The sequence below is a fragment of the Stomoxys calcitrans genome, chromosome 4 (genome assembly GCF_963082655.1).
Source record: "Stomoxys calcitrans chromosome 4, idStoCalc2.1, whole genome shotgun sequence".
NCBI classification, from domain to species: domain Eukaryota; kingdom Metazoa; phylum Arthropoda; class Insecta; order Diptera; family Muscidae; genus Stomoxys; species Stomoxys calcitrans.
This window is the reverse complement of record NC_081555.1, coordinates 109,639,936-109,658,123: the sequence shown is the minus strand read 5'-3', so window position 1 is coordinate 109,658,123 and position 18,188 is coordinate 109,639,936. Positions and strand designations below refer to the sequence as shown.

The following is an 18,188-nucleotide window of genomic DNA, read 5'->3' as shown; positions in this document are numbered from 1 at the left end:
TCTGTCCGTCCGTCCATGTTAATTTGGACTAAAATTGCAATTATATCGTCATTTGTAAACCGATTCGCACGAAATTTTGCACGAGGGATTTTCTTATAAGTCTCGACATTATTGGTTCAATTGTCGAAACGCGTCCACCAGTGGGGTAACATGTATCCTGCCTTGTCTGAGGAACTGGAAATTTTTTTTCTTCAAGACTCATTTAACAATCTCTCCTTTGGGTGTTGTATTCGCTTGGTCATTAAGCTCGACTTGAAAAACAATGAAACAAAAGAAAAAATACTCAATAATTTAATTTGTTAACCGATGTTCACAAAATTTGGCACGAAGGTTTCTCTTATAACTCTTCTGATGACTGGTAAATTTCATAGAAATTTGTTCAGTTTTAGATATAGCTGCCATATATATGCATCTCCTGATTTTCATCTTTAAGGCCTCTGCTAGCCCATTTATCAATCGATCTTCCTTCCTTCCGATCTTCTTCTATGGTTCCCACAATATATACGATTTTGCTCCTTGAGCAAAGAAATTTGTTCAGTTTTAGATATAGCTGCAATATATATGCATCTCCTGAATTTCACCTTAAGGCCTTTGCTAGCCCATTTATCAATCGATCTTCCTTCCTTCCGATCTTCTTCTATGGTTCCTACAATATATACGATTTTACTCCTTGAGCCCCTACAAGGCGCAATTCTTATCCGAATGGACTAAATTATTACACAATGACTTCTACAATGTTCAGCTTTAAATTCATTTATGGTCCGAATCGGGCTATAACTTGATGTAGCTCAAATAGCATAACAGTTCTTATTCATTATTCTTTATTTGCCAAAAAAGAGATAGAGCGCAAGGAACTTGACAAATGTGATCCATGGTGGAGGGTATATAAGATTCGGCCCGGCCGAACTTAGCAAACTCTTACTTGTTACTTGTTCGTTTTTAAAAGTAGCTCCAGCTGTTGTAGCCTCTACATCTGACCAGTAGAGGATTATGCCCCAACACAATGTGCGTGTTTCCAAATATTACCTCAATCTGATTTGTTGCTGATGTTGAAAAACTGTTTCACAACAGGCTGGATATTAGTTGCTGGCATTTACGTTTTGGAGGCTGATGTTGAGGCTACCTTTGCTCAACAATCATGTGTGGCTGGGCTATTGCTGCGCCCATCGTGCTGATAAAGACTTTGGCGACAATGCCAGGGCGGTTTGGAACGCACAGCTAGGAGCCATGTACAACTCCAGTATTTCTTGTTAAGTAGGCCTGAACAATTAACGTTTCTCTCATCGCATTGACATTTTGGTTTATGACTAACATTTGTTTTATTAAGAAATTAGTTTAGCTGCAAAAGTTAAAATTGGATTGCAGTTGTCTTTTCGCTCTAACTAAATTTGCTCTTTTGTTTAATTAAAGGCTTAGTTTAGTATAGCAATACACCAGCACTATGGCAGATGTGCAATCTACGGCCCTAGCAACAATAAATCGGCCATGCTTCTAGTTATCTGAGTGCCAACGCTCAATAAAAACAGCCTTTTTATCAAGTTGTCAAGTGCGACTCCATGTATCTCTTGGGCCTATTTTGCTAAAATTGCATCAATCAAAATTCTGTTTGAACGCTTTGTGTTCAAATATCTACTTCTCCTTCCCACTTCTTCTTTCATTGTGGTATAACAAATTTATTTCCAAAATTGAACTGCTCCTACAATTTAATTTCTTCCCGCTCATATATCATTCAACCAACTTCGCTGTAATTTTTTCTCCCCCAAAGGCAAATTTAAAGCAAATACATTTGTCAATGTAAAGTAGCTTTTTATTATCAAGCACACTAAAATCTGGAGATATAAATAGCACAAATTGTTTTGATTTTAAAAATATCCTGCAACATTCGCCATTTGATTAATGACATTGCAAAGAGAGCAACTCAATGCGAAACATTATTCAACAATTTAGGTCAAGCGTTAAGAGAAATGGACGAAAGGAACTTTCCAGCCAACATGGCAAGGACACGAAAATCAACGAAACAATTGTAAATCCTCAAATCCAAGGTGTCGCGGATGCCAAATGCAAATGGTGCTGGTAGTACTTTAAGGTTTACTACTTAACTCAGGAGGGGGTAAAAAACGAATTCAAATAAATGACTTAATGAATCCTTAATGATTTATATTATTTGTGAGGGAAACTAATGTGACTGAGGATTAAAGTGGGGAGCGGAGGAAATTGTCTTAAAGTTCTGTCAAAATTTCGTATTTATGGGAAATTTTGCGAATAATTCACATATATATAAGAAATTTTGTTAAAATTTCATATATACATAAAAAAAATTAAAATCGGTTTGAATCACGAAATTAATTGTTCCAATTAATTTTTAATTGAGACTTTTTTAATCACGAAAATGATAATATCAATGTAATTTTTGAAGTTTTCAAATAATTTTTTAATTGATTCAATTAAAACAAGGAAAAAGGTATATTGTAATATATGTAAACCCTCTTTGGTCACAATCCGGTGAAATTTGGATAACTTATGCGCCCAAATTCGACACGGACATTGAGTGGTCTAATGAATATAAGAAACTGTTGAATTTTGTATTTTAAATTTCAACAATCGGGTAATAAATAAACCTTTTATGAGATTCAGACCCTTCACCGACAGCTATATATAAATACAGTCCGATTTCTACCATATTTGGGTCGGATGGCTGGTCGCCTTAAACTACTCATTGATTCAAAGATTTTTTGTGCTTTAGACCATTTATCGGCAAATCGGTCTATATGACAGCTATATCTAAATATAGCCCGATCTGAACCATATTTGGGTTGGACGTCGGGAGGCCCAAAACTACTCACTGCTTCAAATTTCAGCGAAATCAGTTCAGAAATAAAGATTTTATGAGCTTCAGAACCTTACTCGGGGAGATCGGTCCATATCGCAGCTTTATCTGAATATAGTCCAATCTGAACCATATTTGGGTCGGATGTCGGGAGGCCCAAAACTACTAACTGTTTCAAATTTCAGCGAAATCTGTTCAAAAATAAAGATTTTATGGGCTTCAGACCCTTAATCGGGGAGATCGGTCTATATGGCAGCTATATCTGAATATAGTCCGATCTGAATCATATTTGGGTCGGATGTCGGGAGGCCCAAAACTACTAACTGTTTAAAATTTCAGCGAAATCAGTTCAAAAATAAAGATTTTATGGGCTTCAGACCCTTAATCGGGTAGATGGGTCTATATGGTAGCTATATCTGAATATAGTCCGATCTGAACCATATTTGGGTTGGACGTCAGGAGGCCCAAAACTACTCACTGCTTCAAATTTCAGCGAAATCAGTTCAAAAATAAAGATTTTATGAGCTTCAGAACCTTACTCGGGGAGATCGGTCTATATCGCAGCTTTATCTGAATATAGTCCAATCTGAACCATATTTGGGTCGGATGTCGGGAGGCCCAAAACTACTAACTGTTTCAAATTTCAGCGAAATCAGTTCAAAAATAAAGATTTTATGGGCTTCAGACCCTTAATCGGGGAGATCGGTCTATATAGCAGCTATATCTGAATATAGTCCGATCTGAACCATATTTTGGTCGGATGTCGGGAGGCCCAAAACTACTAACTGTTTAAAATTTCAGCGAAATCAGTTCAAAAATAAAGATTTTATGGGCTTCAGACCCTTAATCGGGTAGATCGGTCTATATGGCAGCTATATCTGAATATATTCCGATCTGAACCATATTTGGGTCGGATGTCGGGAGGCCCAAAACTACTAACTGTTTCAAATTTCAGCGAAATCAGTTCAAAAATAAAGATTTTATGGGCTTCAGACCCTAAATGGGGGAGATCGGTCTATATGGCAGCTACATCTATGATTAGTCCGATCTGAACCATATTTAGGCCAGATATCAGGAGGCTTGAAACAACCCACTGTTTCAAATTTCAGCGAAATTGGGTAATAAATAAAGCCTTAATGGGCTTCAGATACTTTATTTGCAGATCGGTGTATATGGCAGCTATACCGAAATACAGACCGATCTGAACCATATTTAGGTCAGACGTCGGGAGGCTTAAAATTGCCCAGTGGTTCAAATTTCAGCGAAATTGGGTAATAAGTAAAGCTTTTATGGGCTTTAGACCCTTTATCCGGAGATCGGTCTATATGGCAGCTATATCTATCTCCCTTTATCGGGAGATACGTATCTCCCTTTATCGGGAGATACGTCTATATGGCAGCTATATCTAAATATAGTCCGAACTGAACCATATTTGGGTCAGATGTCGGGAGGCCTAAAGCTATTCACAGTTTCAAATTTTAGCAAAATCGGATGAAAAATAAGGTATTTTTGGGCATTAGACCCTTTATCGGAAAATCGGTCCATATAGCAGCTATATCCAAATATGGTCCGATTTGACCCGTTCAAGAACTTTACCAGCTGAACTGAAATATTACACAATGACTTCTACAATGTTCAGCATTCATTTATGATCCGAATCGGACTATAACTTGATATAGCTCCAATAGCATAACAGTTCTAATTCAATATTCTTTGTTTGCCTAAAAAGAGATACCGCTCATAGAACTCGACGAATGCGATCCATGGTGGAGGATATGTAAGATTCGGCCCGGCCGAACTTAGCTGGCTCTTATCTGTTTTTGCTCTATTTTTCTGTGTATAAGGAATTTTGTCAAAATTTCATTTTTTAGGAAACTTTATAAAAATTTCATATTTTTAGGAAATTTTGTCAAAATTTAATATTTATAGAAATTTTTTTAAAATTTTCTCATTTTAGGAAATTCTGTCAAAATCTCTAATTTTTGGCAAATTTTGTCAAAATTTCATTATCATGGATTTCATATTCATGAAAAGTTTTTCCGTACATATAGGCAATATTGTCAAGTTTCATATTTTTTGGAAGTTTTGTCAAAATTTCATATATTTGGAAATTTTGTCAAATATTTAAGTTAAATTGTTGTTTGTTGTATTTTCATACCCTTTATCAAAGGAATTTTTGTCGGTCCAAAAGCTTGCCAACTCTCGAACGAGTAACGCTTATTTCTCGAAATTTTCCACAGATATTTATCCTTGATATATGTGAGTTAGGACTGTCAATTGGTCAAATTGGGCCACGCTTAGATATAGCTGCCATATAAACCAATCTTCCGATTTAACTTCTTGAGCTCTTAGATGGCGCATTTTTATACGCACCACTATTGGATTGGTGGTACACCAATTTAGTCATTCCATTTGTAACACTACGAATTATTCGTCAGAGACCACATAAAGTATATATATTCTTTATCGTCTTGACGTTCTGAGTCGATCTAGCCATGTCTCTCCGACTGTCTGTCGAAATCTGTGGTCGAAAAGGTAAAGCTAGCCGCTTAAAATTTTGCATAGATACTAAAATTCGATATGGTCTTTGGGGATTTCGAATGGACCAAATCGCTTTAGATTTAGATATAGCTCCCCTATAAACCGATCTCCCGATTTGTCATCTTGAGCTCCTGGAAGCCGCAATTTTCATCCGATTTGGCTTAAATTTGGCACGTGGTGTTCTGTTATGACTTCTAATAACTGCACCAAGTACTGTCCAAATCGATGTATATCCTGATATAGCTCCCATATAAACTGATCTCCCGATTTTAGTTCTTGACCCCCTTGAACCAGCAATTTTTGTCCGAATTGGCTGAAATGTTGCATGTAAAGTTTCGCTACTACTTCCAACAACTGTGCCAAGTACGGTCAAAATCGGTCTTATACCTGATATATAAACCGATCTCCCGATTTGACTTCTTGAGTCCTTACAAGCCGCAACTTTTGTCCGATTAGGCTGACGTTTTGTTGGGGAAGGATGAAGTTATGGGTGGGTGGGGAGGGGGGGAAGGAGGTAGTGTTTATTGAAATTTGTCTTAAATCTCTGGATGTCATAGTAGGTGGTAAAAGCATTAGCCGAAAGTCGATTCCACATACGAACAGTTTGGGCGAAATAAGAATTGTGCGGTCCGCTGGAAAATAAATTAGAAACGGGTGTGAGTTCTTGGAATGTCTAGTATTTCTGACGAACATCCTTACATCACGAATAAGAAGACGAATATCAGATGAACACACACTATGAAAGAGCCGATAGAATAGCGCCAAACAACCCACATCGCGACAATGTTCAAAGAAGGCAATAGAGTTGGATACCCTACTGTCCCCAATCAACGCCATTGCTCTCCCCTGTACTCGGTCCATTAGAGCCTGGGATGAAAATGAGTTGTACTCCATTTTCGACCTTATGAAAATTGCATAGATGTTTAGAAGGTCAGTAGGAGCGAAGTAATTTTTACACCGTTTATGGAAACCTAAGCACTTGAATGCTTATTTCGATACTTCAAATACATGTTTAGCCCAACGGACATCACTTTGTATTTTTATTCCCAGAACATCAAGAGCTTCTGATTGCTCAATATCTTCTATACCGTTGATTGACAGAGATGATAGTAATGGGTCAGCGAATCGTTTGTGTGACAACAAATAGCACTGATTCTTCCGTGCATTAAAATCTACTAGATTCAATCGACCCCACTCAAAAATGGCCAGCAAATCATGGCAGAGTGTATTGTCCATAACCCGCCTCTTGTCCTAAATCTCTCGAAGACTCGGCCTATGGTCAAATGAGTAGGAATGACAGAGACTACTGTCATCCGCAAATGAATTGACCGGATTCAATGTTTGACTCAACAGATTTTTGATGAAAATAAGAAAAAGAGAAGGAGAAAGGACAGAGCCCTGACATACACCTATTTTAAGGCTTTATTAAGTTTTGTGAATAAGGCCATTTATGTTTATAAAAAAAAATTTCAACATTTTTTAAAAGTAAATTTTACAGTTTTTTGTCAATACTTTTTATATTTTCTAGATCTCCCCTCATTTCCAATCTTCTCTGTAATTGAAAACAACTCACTTTGCAATCTCCTTTTCCTCTCTTGCAGAACCTGTCACTGAAGTAATTGGAGGACCAGAGTTACACATAAACAAAGGTTCCACAATAAATCTAACCTGTATCGTTAAATTTGCCCCCGAGCCACCACCCACTGTTATATGGTCACACAACCGTCAGGTAAGTGAAACCCAACCAATCAACTCATACCCTTATGCATGTAGCCATATCCATATAGACACCACAAATGAATATCATTTTCTTCATTTCTGGCAACAGATGAAGACATCAACAAATTAGTTTTTATACAGCTGCAGGCAAAAAAGGAAAAAAGCCATAGGAGACAAAAATGATATCAAATATTTTAAGGAATCCCCCATGTAAATAAAATATACAATTTGTTGCATACCTTAGGGCTTAAGTCAATACAGCATACCTTAAGGTGTATTTCAAAAGCTATTCGTTTATTACTTTCAAACCAGACACAGAAGACCCTTAGATTTGTTTTTTTTTTTCTGTTCGGAGGGTACACCTAAAATACACATATTTCGAAGAAATGTCCTGCAACTTTCTTGGGTTTTTTTTTCTTTTTTGTCTTCTGAAGTAGTAAGGGTAAAACAAAAATCGCATTCTCCCACACTCACCTTAAATCAACAAATCATTGCGAGACCTTTTTGGAAACCTCACAATGCGCTAAAAGAGAATATTTGGTCACACAGCTATGAGTACGACTACATCATAAGTGTCATAAAAAGATGACATGTTGCTAAACAAATGTATGTGATTACTAAAGTGATAAGGGTATGTGTCAAGTTCTATATCCCATACCATATATTTTTTCCTACAGAGTGTTGAAGATCAAGGTGGCAAGGTACGAGGATAGATAATAATTTTGCTGAAGGCAGTAACTTAAGAAATTGTTACCTACACCATAGTCACTCAGCTAATCAAGTCTTATAGGGTAGGTGGCGACAATTGCAACACTTTACTCTATATTTTAATATTAAGGTTAGATCAACTTGCCACATATAAGCTAATTTTTTGAGAGAAGGCCCCAAGTGCAATGGAAAATAGATGGCCTAGAGTTGGAGGCTGTGAAGTGAGAGCGGCTGTACTACTTAATCCAAGGCAACTACCCTGAAAATTCTCAGCTCCCGGGGTTCATGTCAAGCCCATTGTCTCTCGCACATCCCGTCGCACCAAGTCTCTCTCAGAGCAAGGAGCCTTTTATTTTTCGACCATTTCGAGCGACCTATTTGTTTTTGCCAGAGAAGACCGATTGCCTATGCAAATGGCAGGTTTGTGATGATAAGATGGGATCGGTCTTCCCCTAAGGACCGATGGGTTAGTGGAGCCTTTAATCCTTACTTTACTCTTCAAGGTTTCAGAAGCAAACCACAAGCTATAGTCTGCTTACACCACCGCAGCAGTTCTGTCTGTCTTGGTTAGGTAAGGTAAGGTTGAGGATAAGAAGGGGCGGATATTCATCCTCCCCATGCCACTGTGGACATACACCTAAGCCAGTAATCGGCTTGTTGTGAGAATATAGGCGACGTATGAATCACGAGCTGCATGAGCTGTATGACGACTATAGCAAAGTTACACGCATCAAAATACAACGGCTGCGTTGTTGTCAGAATGGATGAAGAAGCTCCAGCAAAGAAGTCTTTTATAGGCAACATCAAGTTGTGGGAAGCACCTCGAAACTTGGTGTCCGAGATTTTAGAATGAGCGCAGAAGATCGAGGCGCTTGGAACGTTATTCTACGTTCGGCTAGTGGAACAAATATTCTGTCATGGCCAATTAAAGTAAGTAAGACGATTAAGAATATATATACTCTATGGGGTCTTAGACGAATATTTGGAGGAGTTACAAACAGAATGACGAAATTAGTATACACCCATCCTATGGTGGAGGGTATTAAAATGAAAGATGTGTCGGTTTAGTTACTTTTTGCCCCAGTATTGACCTTCCAGAATGGTTAAGCCAGGAAGACCGGTTGACATTCAAAACCTCAGCTTATGAAATCCTCCCTTTCCGAGTTACAATATGCAAATTTGACCATTAACATTTCATTAAGGATCAGGGGCAAACTGCTCTCATATCAATGAGAGCTTTCCGATTCAAGTTCAATGATGAGGGGCCTCCTTTTTATAACCGTGTCCGAACGGTGTGCCGCAGTTCGAACACTATGTAGAGAAGGTTTTACATGGCTGCAAATGGTACTGTACCTCACAAATGATGCCAGCATTAGGAGGGGAAAACCACCGGTGATAATTTCTTCTGATATTCTCGCCAGGATTCGAACCCGGGCGTTTAGCTTCTTAGGCTGACAAGCTCACCTCTACGCTATGTTTGAACTTTTAGAAATTCAACAGAAAGTACGTGTGTTCCAATTCTTAATCGAACCCAAGGGGAATTTAATTCTGGATATTGTGAGCTCAAATTTTGCTGCCTCTAGAAAACTATATCGTAACGTACATATCGAAGTGAGTTTTGATACTAACAAAACATCCTCGTATTTGCAAGGAATTGGATCTTTCGCCTTGCTTAGAAGAAACAGAAAACCAAGTGGAAACACATTTTTAACTTAATCTTCTAGTTGGGACATTTGTCATGGCTATTTTTATACGCACAACCATAGGATAATCATTCCATTTGCAACACATCGAAATATCAATTTCCGACCCTACAAAGTATATATATTTCGGATCGTCGTAAAATTCTAAGACGATTTAACGATGTCCGTGTGTCTGTACGTCTATCCGTCTGTTGTAATCACTCTACAGGCTTCAAAAATTGAGATATTGAGCTAAAATTTGGCACAGATAAGTCTATTTGATGCACGCTGGTTAAGTTCTTGAACGGTCCAAATCGGACCATATTTGGATATAGCTGCTATATAGACCGATTTTCCTATAAAGGGTCTAATACCCATAAAAACTTAATTTTTTATCCGATTTTGCTGAAATTTAAAACAGTGAGTAATTTTAGGGCTTTCAACATCTGACCCAAATATGGTACAGATCGGGCTATATTTAGATATAGCTGCCGTATAGACCGATCTCCCGATAAGGGGTCTAAAGCCCATAAAAGCTTTATTTTTTATCGGATTTCGCTGAAATTTAATACAGTAGGTAGCTTTAGGCCTACCAACATCTGACCAAAATATGGTTCAGATCGGACTATATTTAGATATAGCTGCCATATAGACCGATCTCCCGATTAAGGGTCTAAAGCCCATAAAAGCCCTATTTATTACCCGATTTCGCTGAAATTTGAGACAGCGGGTATTTTTAGGTCCCCCGATATCCGCCCTAAATATGAGTTGGGTCGGACTATATTTAGATATAGCTTCCATATAGATCGATCTCCCTATAAAGGGTCTGAGGCCTATAAAAGCATTATTTTTTATCCAATTTTACTGAAATTTGAAACAGTGAATAGTTTTAGGCCACCCGCCATCCGACCCAAATATGATAAAAATAGAACTAAATTTAGATATAGCTTTCATATAGACCGATATGCCGGTTAAGGGTCTGTAGCTCTTAAAAATTTTATTTATTACCTAATTTTGTTGAAGTTTGAAATACAAAATTCAACAGTGACTTATATTTATAAGACCACTCAATGCCCGTGCCGAAATTTGGTGCATAAGTAATCCGATTTTCATCGGATTGTGACGAAAGGGGGTTTATATATACCCTAGGTGGTATCCGGCCGAACTTAATGCCTTTTTACTTGTTTAAACTATCCTCGTATACAGCATGACTAGGGACACCTTATTGTTTCCCCATATCCGGTACAAACAAGAAGAGTGAGAATGCAAAAAATGAATGCCCAAATAAAATGTCAACGTAAATAATAAAAATTGCCCATAGTATGTCGGAAATGGTCTCCAACTTACATGCTACATAACGTTTACATGTGACAAAGTATTGCTGTTTTTGTCCCATAATAAAATTTACATAATATCCAATACAAATAATCTAAACCCTCACCCTAGATCCCCAACCTCCAAAAAAAAACTAAAGAAAGGTCGCTCCCAAAAAAGTCATAGATATTGATATTGAGGATATAACAGTAATGAAATTCAAATGTTGAACTTTCTTGAACTACTGTTTGGTGTTGTTGTTGTTGTTGCTGTTTTCTTTAGAAGTCATTCATAATTTTTATTTCAATTTAGCGTTCATTTGTACTATCCACCTACAGGCCTTCATTGTTGTTTCATGATCTTAACATTGACTTTTGATGTGTTTCTTTTTTTCGTTCTTTCTTGTCTTTCATGGTTACTCGTTTTTTAATACCTTCGCACATCCGGTAACAGGTCATAAATTTTGATTCACCACGTGGCGGTATATCATTAGTTACGGAAAAGGGTGTCCTAACTACAAGTCGTTTACTGGTGCAGAAAGCCATACAACAGGATTCTGGACTCTATACGTGTACGCCCTCCAATGCAAATCCTACATCGGTGAGGGTACACATTGTTGATGGTAAGTGAGCTAAAGAATTTTTTTTTTGATAAAAAAAAAACATTTTTTCTTTACCTTATTTTGAATAAAAACGATGAACCAGAAGAAGAACAACAGTAATAACTGCTCCTAAACACCCATAAAATTTATTGTTTATTATCTCGGGGGTTATCTCACAAACAAAAGCAATAAAAATTTGTTGCCTCAATATATATTGTACTTGTATGCAAATAAGTGTCGATAGCATAGTGGTGTCTTATCTGGCAACAAATAACATAACACAAAAACAAATATTTTACAAAATTTCTATACAAATGAAATTGATTAAAAAAGCTTTTCTGTAAGGTAATGTTGCCAATAAAATCAAACAATGCTTCCTTTGTTTATGCATTATTTCGAAGAAAATAAATTTCTTATGCAGATATCTTTGAATACTGCGTAGAATATATGTAGTTAAAAAGTCATATAAACTTTTATAAGGTTTTTATATATTTTTTACATATTTTTTTACCAGTTTTACATAATACAAAAAATAAAAGGCACCTGAAAAGTAGCTCCGGTTGAAACTCCTCTCAAACTCTAATTTGAGTTTGTAAGAAGTTTTGTATAAAAGTAGCTGACCCTGGCTCGCTCCGCTGCGTCTTCTTTTACTTTATATGGAACAAGAGTGTCCTTGGAATATTTATTTTCGAAGATCTTTTTATGAAATACCATGCAAAATTGACCAACAGTTTAACAATATAAGTGCCTTTATCTGAATCCCACATAATTTTTATTGGTCTACGAATTTAAGTTTGGATGTAAGGTGTACTCCATTCTTAAAATATTTCATTTCAGCCCGATATTCTATGATGTCTGATTTAGTGGTGTTTTTGGGGGAGAGGTGGTCCCCCAGATACTTGGCCCTGAAAAAATATCAGAATCGTGCTCTTCTCTCAAATACCATTTATTTAAACCCCATATTGCCATTGGCTTAAGAGGAGTTTACAGGATGAGGCGCCCCCAAACACATGGCCCAAAAAATAGGTTATTAAATTCGTTTTCTAATCTCAAATACCTTTCATTTGAGCCAGATATTGGCATGGTCGAAAAATTGTTTCCCTTTGAGGGTGTTTTGGGAAAGGGGTGATGCCCTAAATATATGGTCCTACATTTGGATATCAAATTCGTATTCTACTCCCAAATACATTTATTTGAGCACCATATTGCGATGGTCACTAAAAAATTGCTATTTGTGGGGTATTTTTGGGAAGGGGGTGGACCCCCAGAAAATTGGTCCCGAAAATGGGTATCAATACTTGCTCTACCCCCTAATATCTTTCATTTAAGCTCCACATTGGTCGGTAAATATGTCCGATTTGGGGGTTTTTTGGGGATTGGGGTGGTCCCCCATACTCTTAGCCCTGGAAATATATCAGCAACGTGCTCTATTCTCATATATCTATATGTCATTTATTTAAACCCCATATTGCCATTGGCCTCAAAATTGGATATCAAATTCGTTTTCTTATCTCACTTAAACTCCTTATTGCAAAAGTCAGCAAATTTGTCCGGTTTGAGGTATTGGCCCTAAAAACTATTAATATTTAGTTTCACTCTCTATAAGACCCAAATTGTCTTGGTGAGCAAATACGTCCTATTTGGGGGTTGTTATGATGGTGGGACGTCCGATAGATTCGTTTTCTAATTTCATTTAAACTCCTTATTGCAAAAGTCAGCAAATATGTCCGGTTTGGGGTATTGGCCCTAAAAACTATGAATATTTAGTTCCACTCTCTATAAAACCCAAATTGTCTTGGTGAGCAAATATGTCCTATTTGAGGGTTGTTATGGTGGTGGGACGTCCGTTAGATAGTTGGCCCCTAATTTTGATATCAGATACGTGGTCTACTCCCAAATACCTTTAATTTGAGCCCCATATTTCCATAGTTGGTAAAATTGACCGGCTTGGGGGGTGTTTTGTGGGATGGGCGGCCACTTAGTGAGTTGGCCTTGAAAATATATATCGGATTCGTGTTCCACTTTAAAAACCTTCTTATTTGAGCCACATATTGCAAAAGTCAGAAAATACTTACTATTTGGGTGGTGTTTTGGGGGGGTGGGGTTGCCCCATAGAGACTTTTCCCGAATATTGATATCAAATTCGAGCTTTACTCTCAAATACCTTTCATTTGAGCCCCATATGGCTATGGTCGTAAATTTGTCCCCTTTGGGGGAGGTTTTTGGGGAGAGGCTGCCCCCCAAACACTTGGTCCCATATTTGGATATCAGATTCTAATTCTACACTTAAATACCTTTTATTTAAGACCCATATTCCCAGGGTCAGTAAATAAGTCCTATTTGGGGGGTTTTTTGGGAAAGGGGTCAACCCCCAGAAACGTGGCCCCACATTTGGATACCAGATTCGTATTCTACTCGCAAATACCTTTCATTTGAGTCCCATATTGTCATGATCGGTAAATATATCCGATTTAGGGGTGTTTTGGGGGTTGGTGGTGTTGTGGGGGTGGAGTGGCCCCATACATACTTTTCCCGTACATTGATATCAGATTTGTGCTTTGCTCCCTAAGACCTTTCATTTGAGCCCCATATTGCTATGGTCGTAAATTTGTCCCCTTTGGGAAATGTTTTTGGGGAGAGACGGCCCCCCAAAAACTTGGTCTCATATTTGGATATCAGATTCGAATTCTATACTAAAATACCTTTTATTTAAGCCCCATATTCCCATGGTCATTAAATAAGTCCTGTTTGGGGGGTGTTTTGGGAAAGGGGTGGACCCCCAGAAACGTGGTACCACATTCGGATATCAGATTCGTATTCTACTCGCAAATACCTTTCATTTGAGTCCCATATTGCCATGGTCGGTAAATATGTCCGATTTAGGGGTGTTTTGGGGCTTGGAGTGGACCCCTTACACTTGGTCCGACAATTGGATATCAGATAAGTTTTCTAATCTTAATTACCTTTCATTTGAGTCCCATATTGTCGTGATTGGTCTAAATATATGTTTTGTAGGTTTTAGGGTGGGGCAGCCCCCCTCGGTACCCCATCCGAAATTTAGATACAAAATTTTTATTTTTATGGTACTTTATGAAAGCACGCAAAATTTCGCTTAAATCACACCAACAATCTCCGAAATCTGGCGTTTCTGAAAATTAGGGTAAGAGGGAGGGTCCGCCCCCCTTCATATATCAAAAAATGTAGTACCCCATTTTCACCACGGGGTCATTGTGCACCATCTGTGAGAACAAACAAACATAAATTGAATTTTATATATAAGATAATTCGTATCTTCAGTTAAGCAATGAACCCAATGGAAGTAAGAGAAGACAAAAATCAGGAAGGCCGATTATAACATACCCAAAACCTACTAGTGAGATTTTTGCCATGTTTCAAACATCATAATGATCGGTTGACAATTGATCCCATTATGTCAATATTAGTTCAAATCAGACGAACATATATTGGGACCTGCATATTAATCGAAGTCGGTAAGATTCTACAGCACCATCGCTGGTTAAAGAGCGGATGGCGTAGATATAGGAGGTCCTCCACAGGTAGGAACTTTCCTTGTGGTGGGCATTGACCGTGTCTCTGTAACAAGTTTTGCTAAGACTAAAGGCATGGCGTTCTGCGGAACCAATGATGTCTTTTTCAACATTGGCGGGACTAGGATGGGTAAGGTCCTCATATTAAGAGATGAAACTGTGTAGTGACAGGATCCCAAAACAGGCTAACGGACTGGGGGCCGACAACGAAACCATCACCGTGCAAGATTCAAAGTTTCTGGAGTGGACCTTATCAATTACCAATTTTTATACCCTCCACCATAGGATGGGGAGGGTACATTCCGTTTGTAACACCTCGAAATATACGTCTAAGGCATGAAGAATACATATTCTTGATCGTCATAACATTTTAAGTCAGTCTAGCCATGTCCGTCCGTCTGTCGAAAGTACGCTAACTTTCGAAGGAGAAAAGCTAGACGCTTGAAATTTTTCACAAATATATCTAGCCGAACCGGGCCCGCTGCGCTGCGTCTTCTTTAACTCTCTTATATCATTTAAGGGTGAGGACACTTCGCCATGAATGCGTATATCGAATTCGTGCCATTGTAGCCTATGAAGCTGAACGCGTTCGAATTCTGGCGAGACTATCGGAAAAAGGGGTGTTTTATGTTGGCGACATTTCTACAATGCCATGCATGGTCATTTAAAAAATGTTCCCCAAAGAGGTGTTGCACTGCGAGACGCCGTTCGGACTCGGCTATAAAAAAAGATCCCTTATCATTGAAACTTGAATCGGAAAGCACTCATTGATGTGTGGTAATGTTCTCATTAGAGGAGGGATGGCACCTCAGACATTTCGACTCAAATATGATTTGAGCCCCATATTGTCATTTGGACCCAAACTTTAATACCATATTCGTTTTTTGGTCTCCAATACCTTGTATTTGATACCCTTATTGTGCCCATCGGACCACTTTCGGATATGGGTGGCGTTTTTGGGGAAAGAGGTAGGGTCCCCCTCCACCCGATATCTTAAAATTATATAACTTATGTTTCCTTACAGACAAATGTACGCAATGTATGAAAATTTTAGGAAAATCGGTTCAACCTAGTATCATATAGTCATAATGGGACTAACGTCGTTTTTGAGGGGTACCGTGACCCCCTATACTTTGATAAGATTTTGTATGCCAGATTCTAAATTTACACCCGCATAACTTTCATTTGAGCCCCATATTGAAATTAACGTCCAATATGTCCGTTTGGGAGAGTTTTGGGGTTGGGGTGGCCCTATGGGAACTTAGACTCAAATTTTTATACTATATTCGTATTCTTCTCTCCTATATATTCTTCAATACCTTTCATTTGATACCTATATTGTCCCTATCGGTCCACTTTTGATTTTGGGTTGTGTTTTTGGCATAATGGAGAGAGTGCGTCCCCCTTTCGATACCGAAAAGTTATATAGCCTGTGTTTCCTTCCCGACCAACCTACATGATATGGGAAAATCGGTTCTGCCGTTTTTCAGTCTATACGGAACAAACAAACCGAGACCTATATATCCGTGATTGACTAATGTGCCCATTATGGGCGTTTTTGTAGGGGTGCGATGATCCCCTATACTTCGACATGAATTTGTATACCAGATTCGTTATCTACTCCCGCATACTTTTCATTTGATACCCATATTGTCCTTATCGGTCCACTTTTGATTTTGGCTGGTGTTTTTGGGATATCGGTGAAGAGTCCGCCCCCTTCCATTATCAATAAATTATAAAGCCTATTCCTACTTTCTGACCATGTTCGTAATCTACTCCCGAATACCTTTCATTTGAGTCCCATATTGTCATGATCGTCAAATAAACCTATTTTAAGGGGTTTTGGTACTGGGGCGGTCCCCCAGGTACTTGGACCCAACTTTTATTACGAAATTCGTACTCTAATCTCGAATACCTTTCATTTGAATACAATATTATCCCGATCGGTCCACTTTTATTTTTGGGTAGTGCTTTTGGGGTAAGACGGAGGGTTCAAAACTCTACATAATCTGATATAGCTGCCATATAAACCGATCTGGAATCTTGACTTATTAAGCCTCTAGAGCGCGCAATTCCTTGCCGATTTAGCTGAAATTGTGCATGAAGTGTTATGTTATGACTTCCAAAAACTTTGCTAAGTATGGTTCAAATCGGTACATAAACTGACATAGCTGCCATATAAAGCGATCTGGGATCTTGACTTATTACGCCTCTAGAGGGCGCAATTCGCATCCGATTTGGCTGAAATTTTAGCATGACATATTTTGTTATGACTTCCAACAACACTGATAAGTATGGTTCAAATCGGTCCTTAACCTCGATGCCATATAAACTGATCTTGGATCTTGAATTCTTGAGCCACTAGAGGGCGCAATTCTCATCCGATATGGCTGAAATTGTGCATGAAGTGTTTTGTTATGACTTTCAACAACTCTGCAAAGTCCGGTTTAAATCGTTACATAACCTGATACAGCTGCCATTAAACCTCTAGAGGGCGCAAATCTTATCTGCTAAGTATGGTTCAAATCGGTCCTTAACCCGGTGTAGCTGTTATATAAACTGATCTTGGATCTTGAATTCTTGAGCCATTAGAGGGCGACTTTCTCATCCGATATGGCTGAAATTGTGCATGAAGTGTTTTGTTATGACTTTCAACAACTCTGCAAAGTTCGGTTCACATCATTACATAACCTGACAGAGCTGCCATTTAGCCTCTAGAGGGCGCAAATCTTATCGGGAGACCGGTTTATATTGGAGCTATATCTTGTTATGGACCGATTTGGACCATACTAAACGCAGTTGTTGGAAGTCATAACAGAACACTAAGCAAACGATTTCAGCCAAATCGGATGGAAATTTTGGCTTCCAGGAGCTCAAGAAGTCAGATCGGGAGATCGGTGAGAGCTACATAAGGTTCTTGACCGATTTGGACTGCTCTTGACACAGTGTTGAAAGTCGTAAGGGAACACCATATGCAAAATTCAAGAAATCAAATCGGGAGATCGGTTTGTATGGGAGCTATATAAGGATATAGACCGATTTTGGATCGTGCTTGACACAGATATTAAAGGTCATAGAATGCTTTGACCTTTAATATCTGTGTCAAGTCGGATGAAAATTTAGGCTCCCAGGTGCTCAAGAAGTCAAATCGGGAGTTCAGTTTATATGGAAGCTGTATCCAAATCTGAAGCGATATGGCCCATTTGCAATCCCCAACGACCTACATCAATACTTAATATCTGTGCAAA

General features: G+C 38.3%; 1 protein-coding gene across 1 annotated transcript in view; it reads left to right on the top strand.

Annotated features, from left to right (window-relative positions):
* Nucleotides 1-18,188, top strand: part of LOC106087134 (uncharacterized) — a 395,564-nt gene that overhangs the window by 351,033 nt on the left and 26,343 nt on the right. Inside the window, exons 5-6 of the mRNA XM_013252063.2 lie at nucleotides 6,970-7,097; nucleotides 11,245-11,413. Of these exons, the coding sequence (XP_013107517.2) occupies nucleotides 6,970-7,097; nucleotides 11,245-11,413 (297 nt within the window). The remainder of the gene's footprint in view (nucleotides 1-6,969; nucleotides 7,098-11,244; nucleotides 11,414-18,188) is intronic.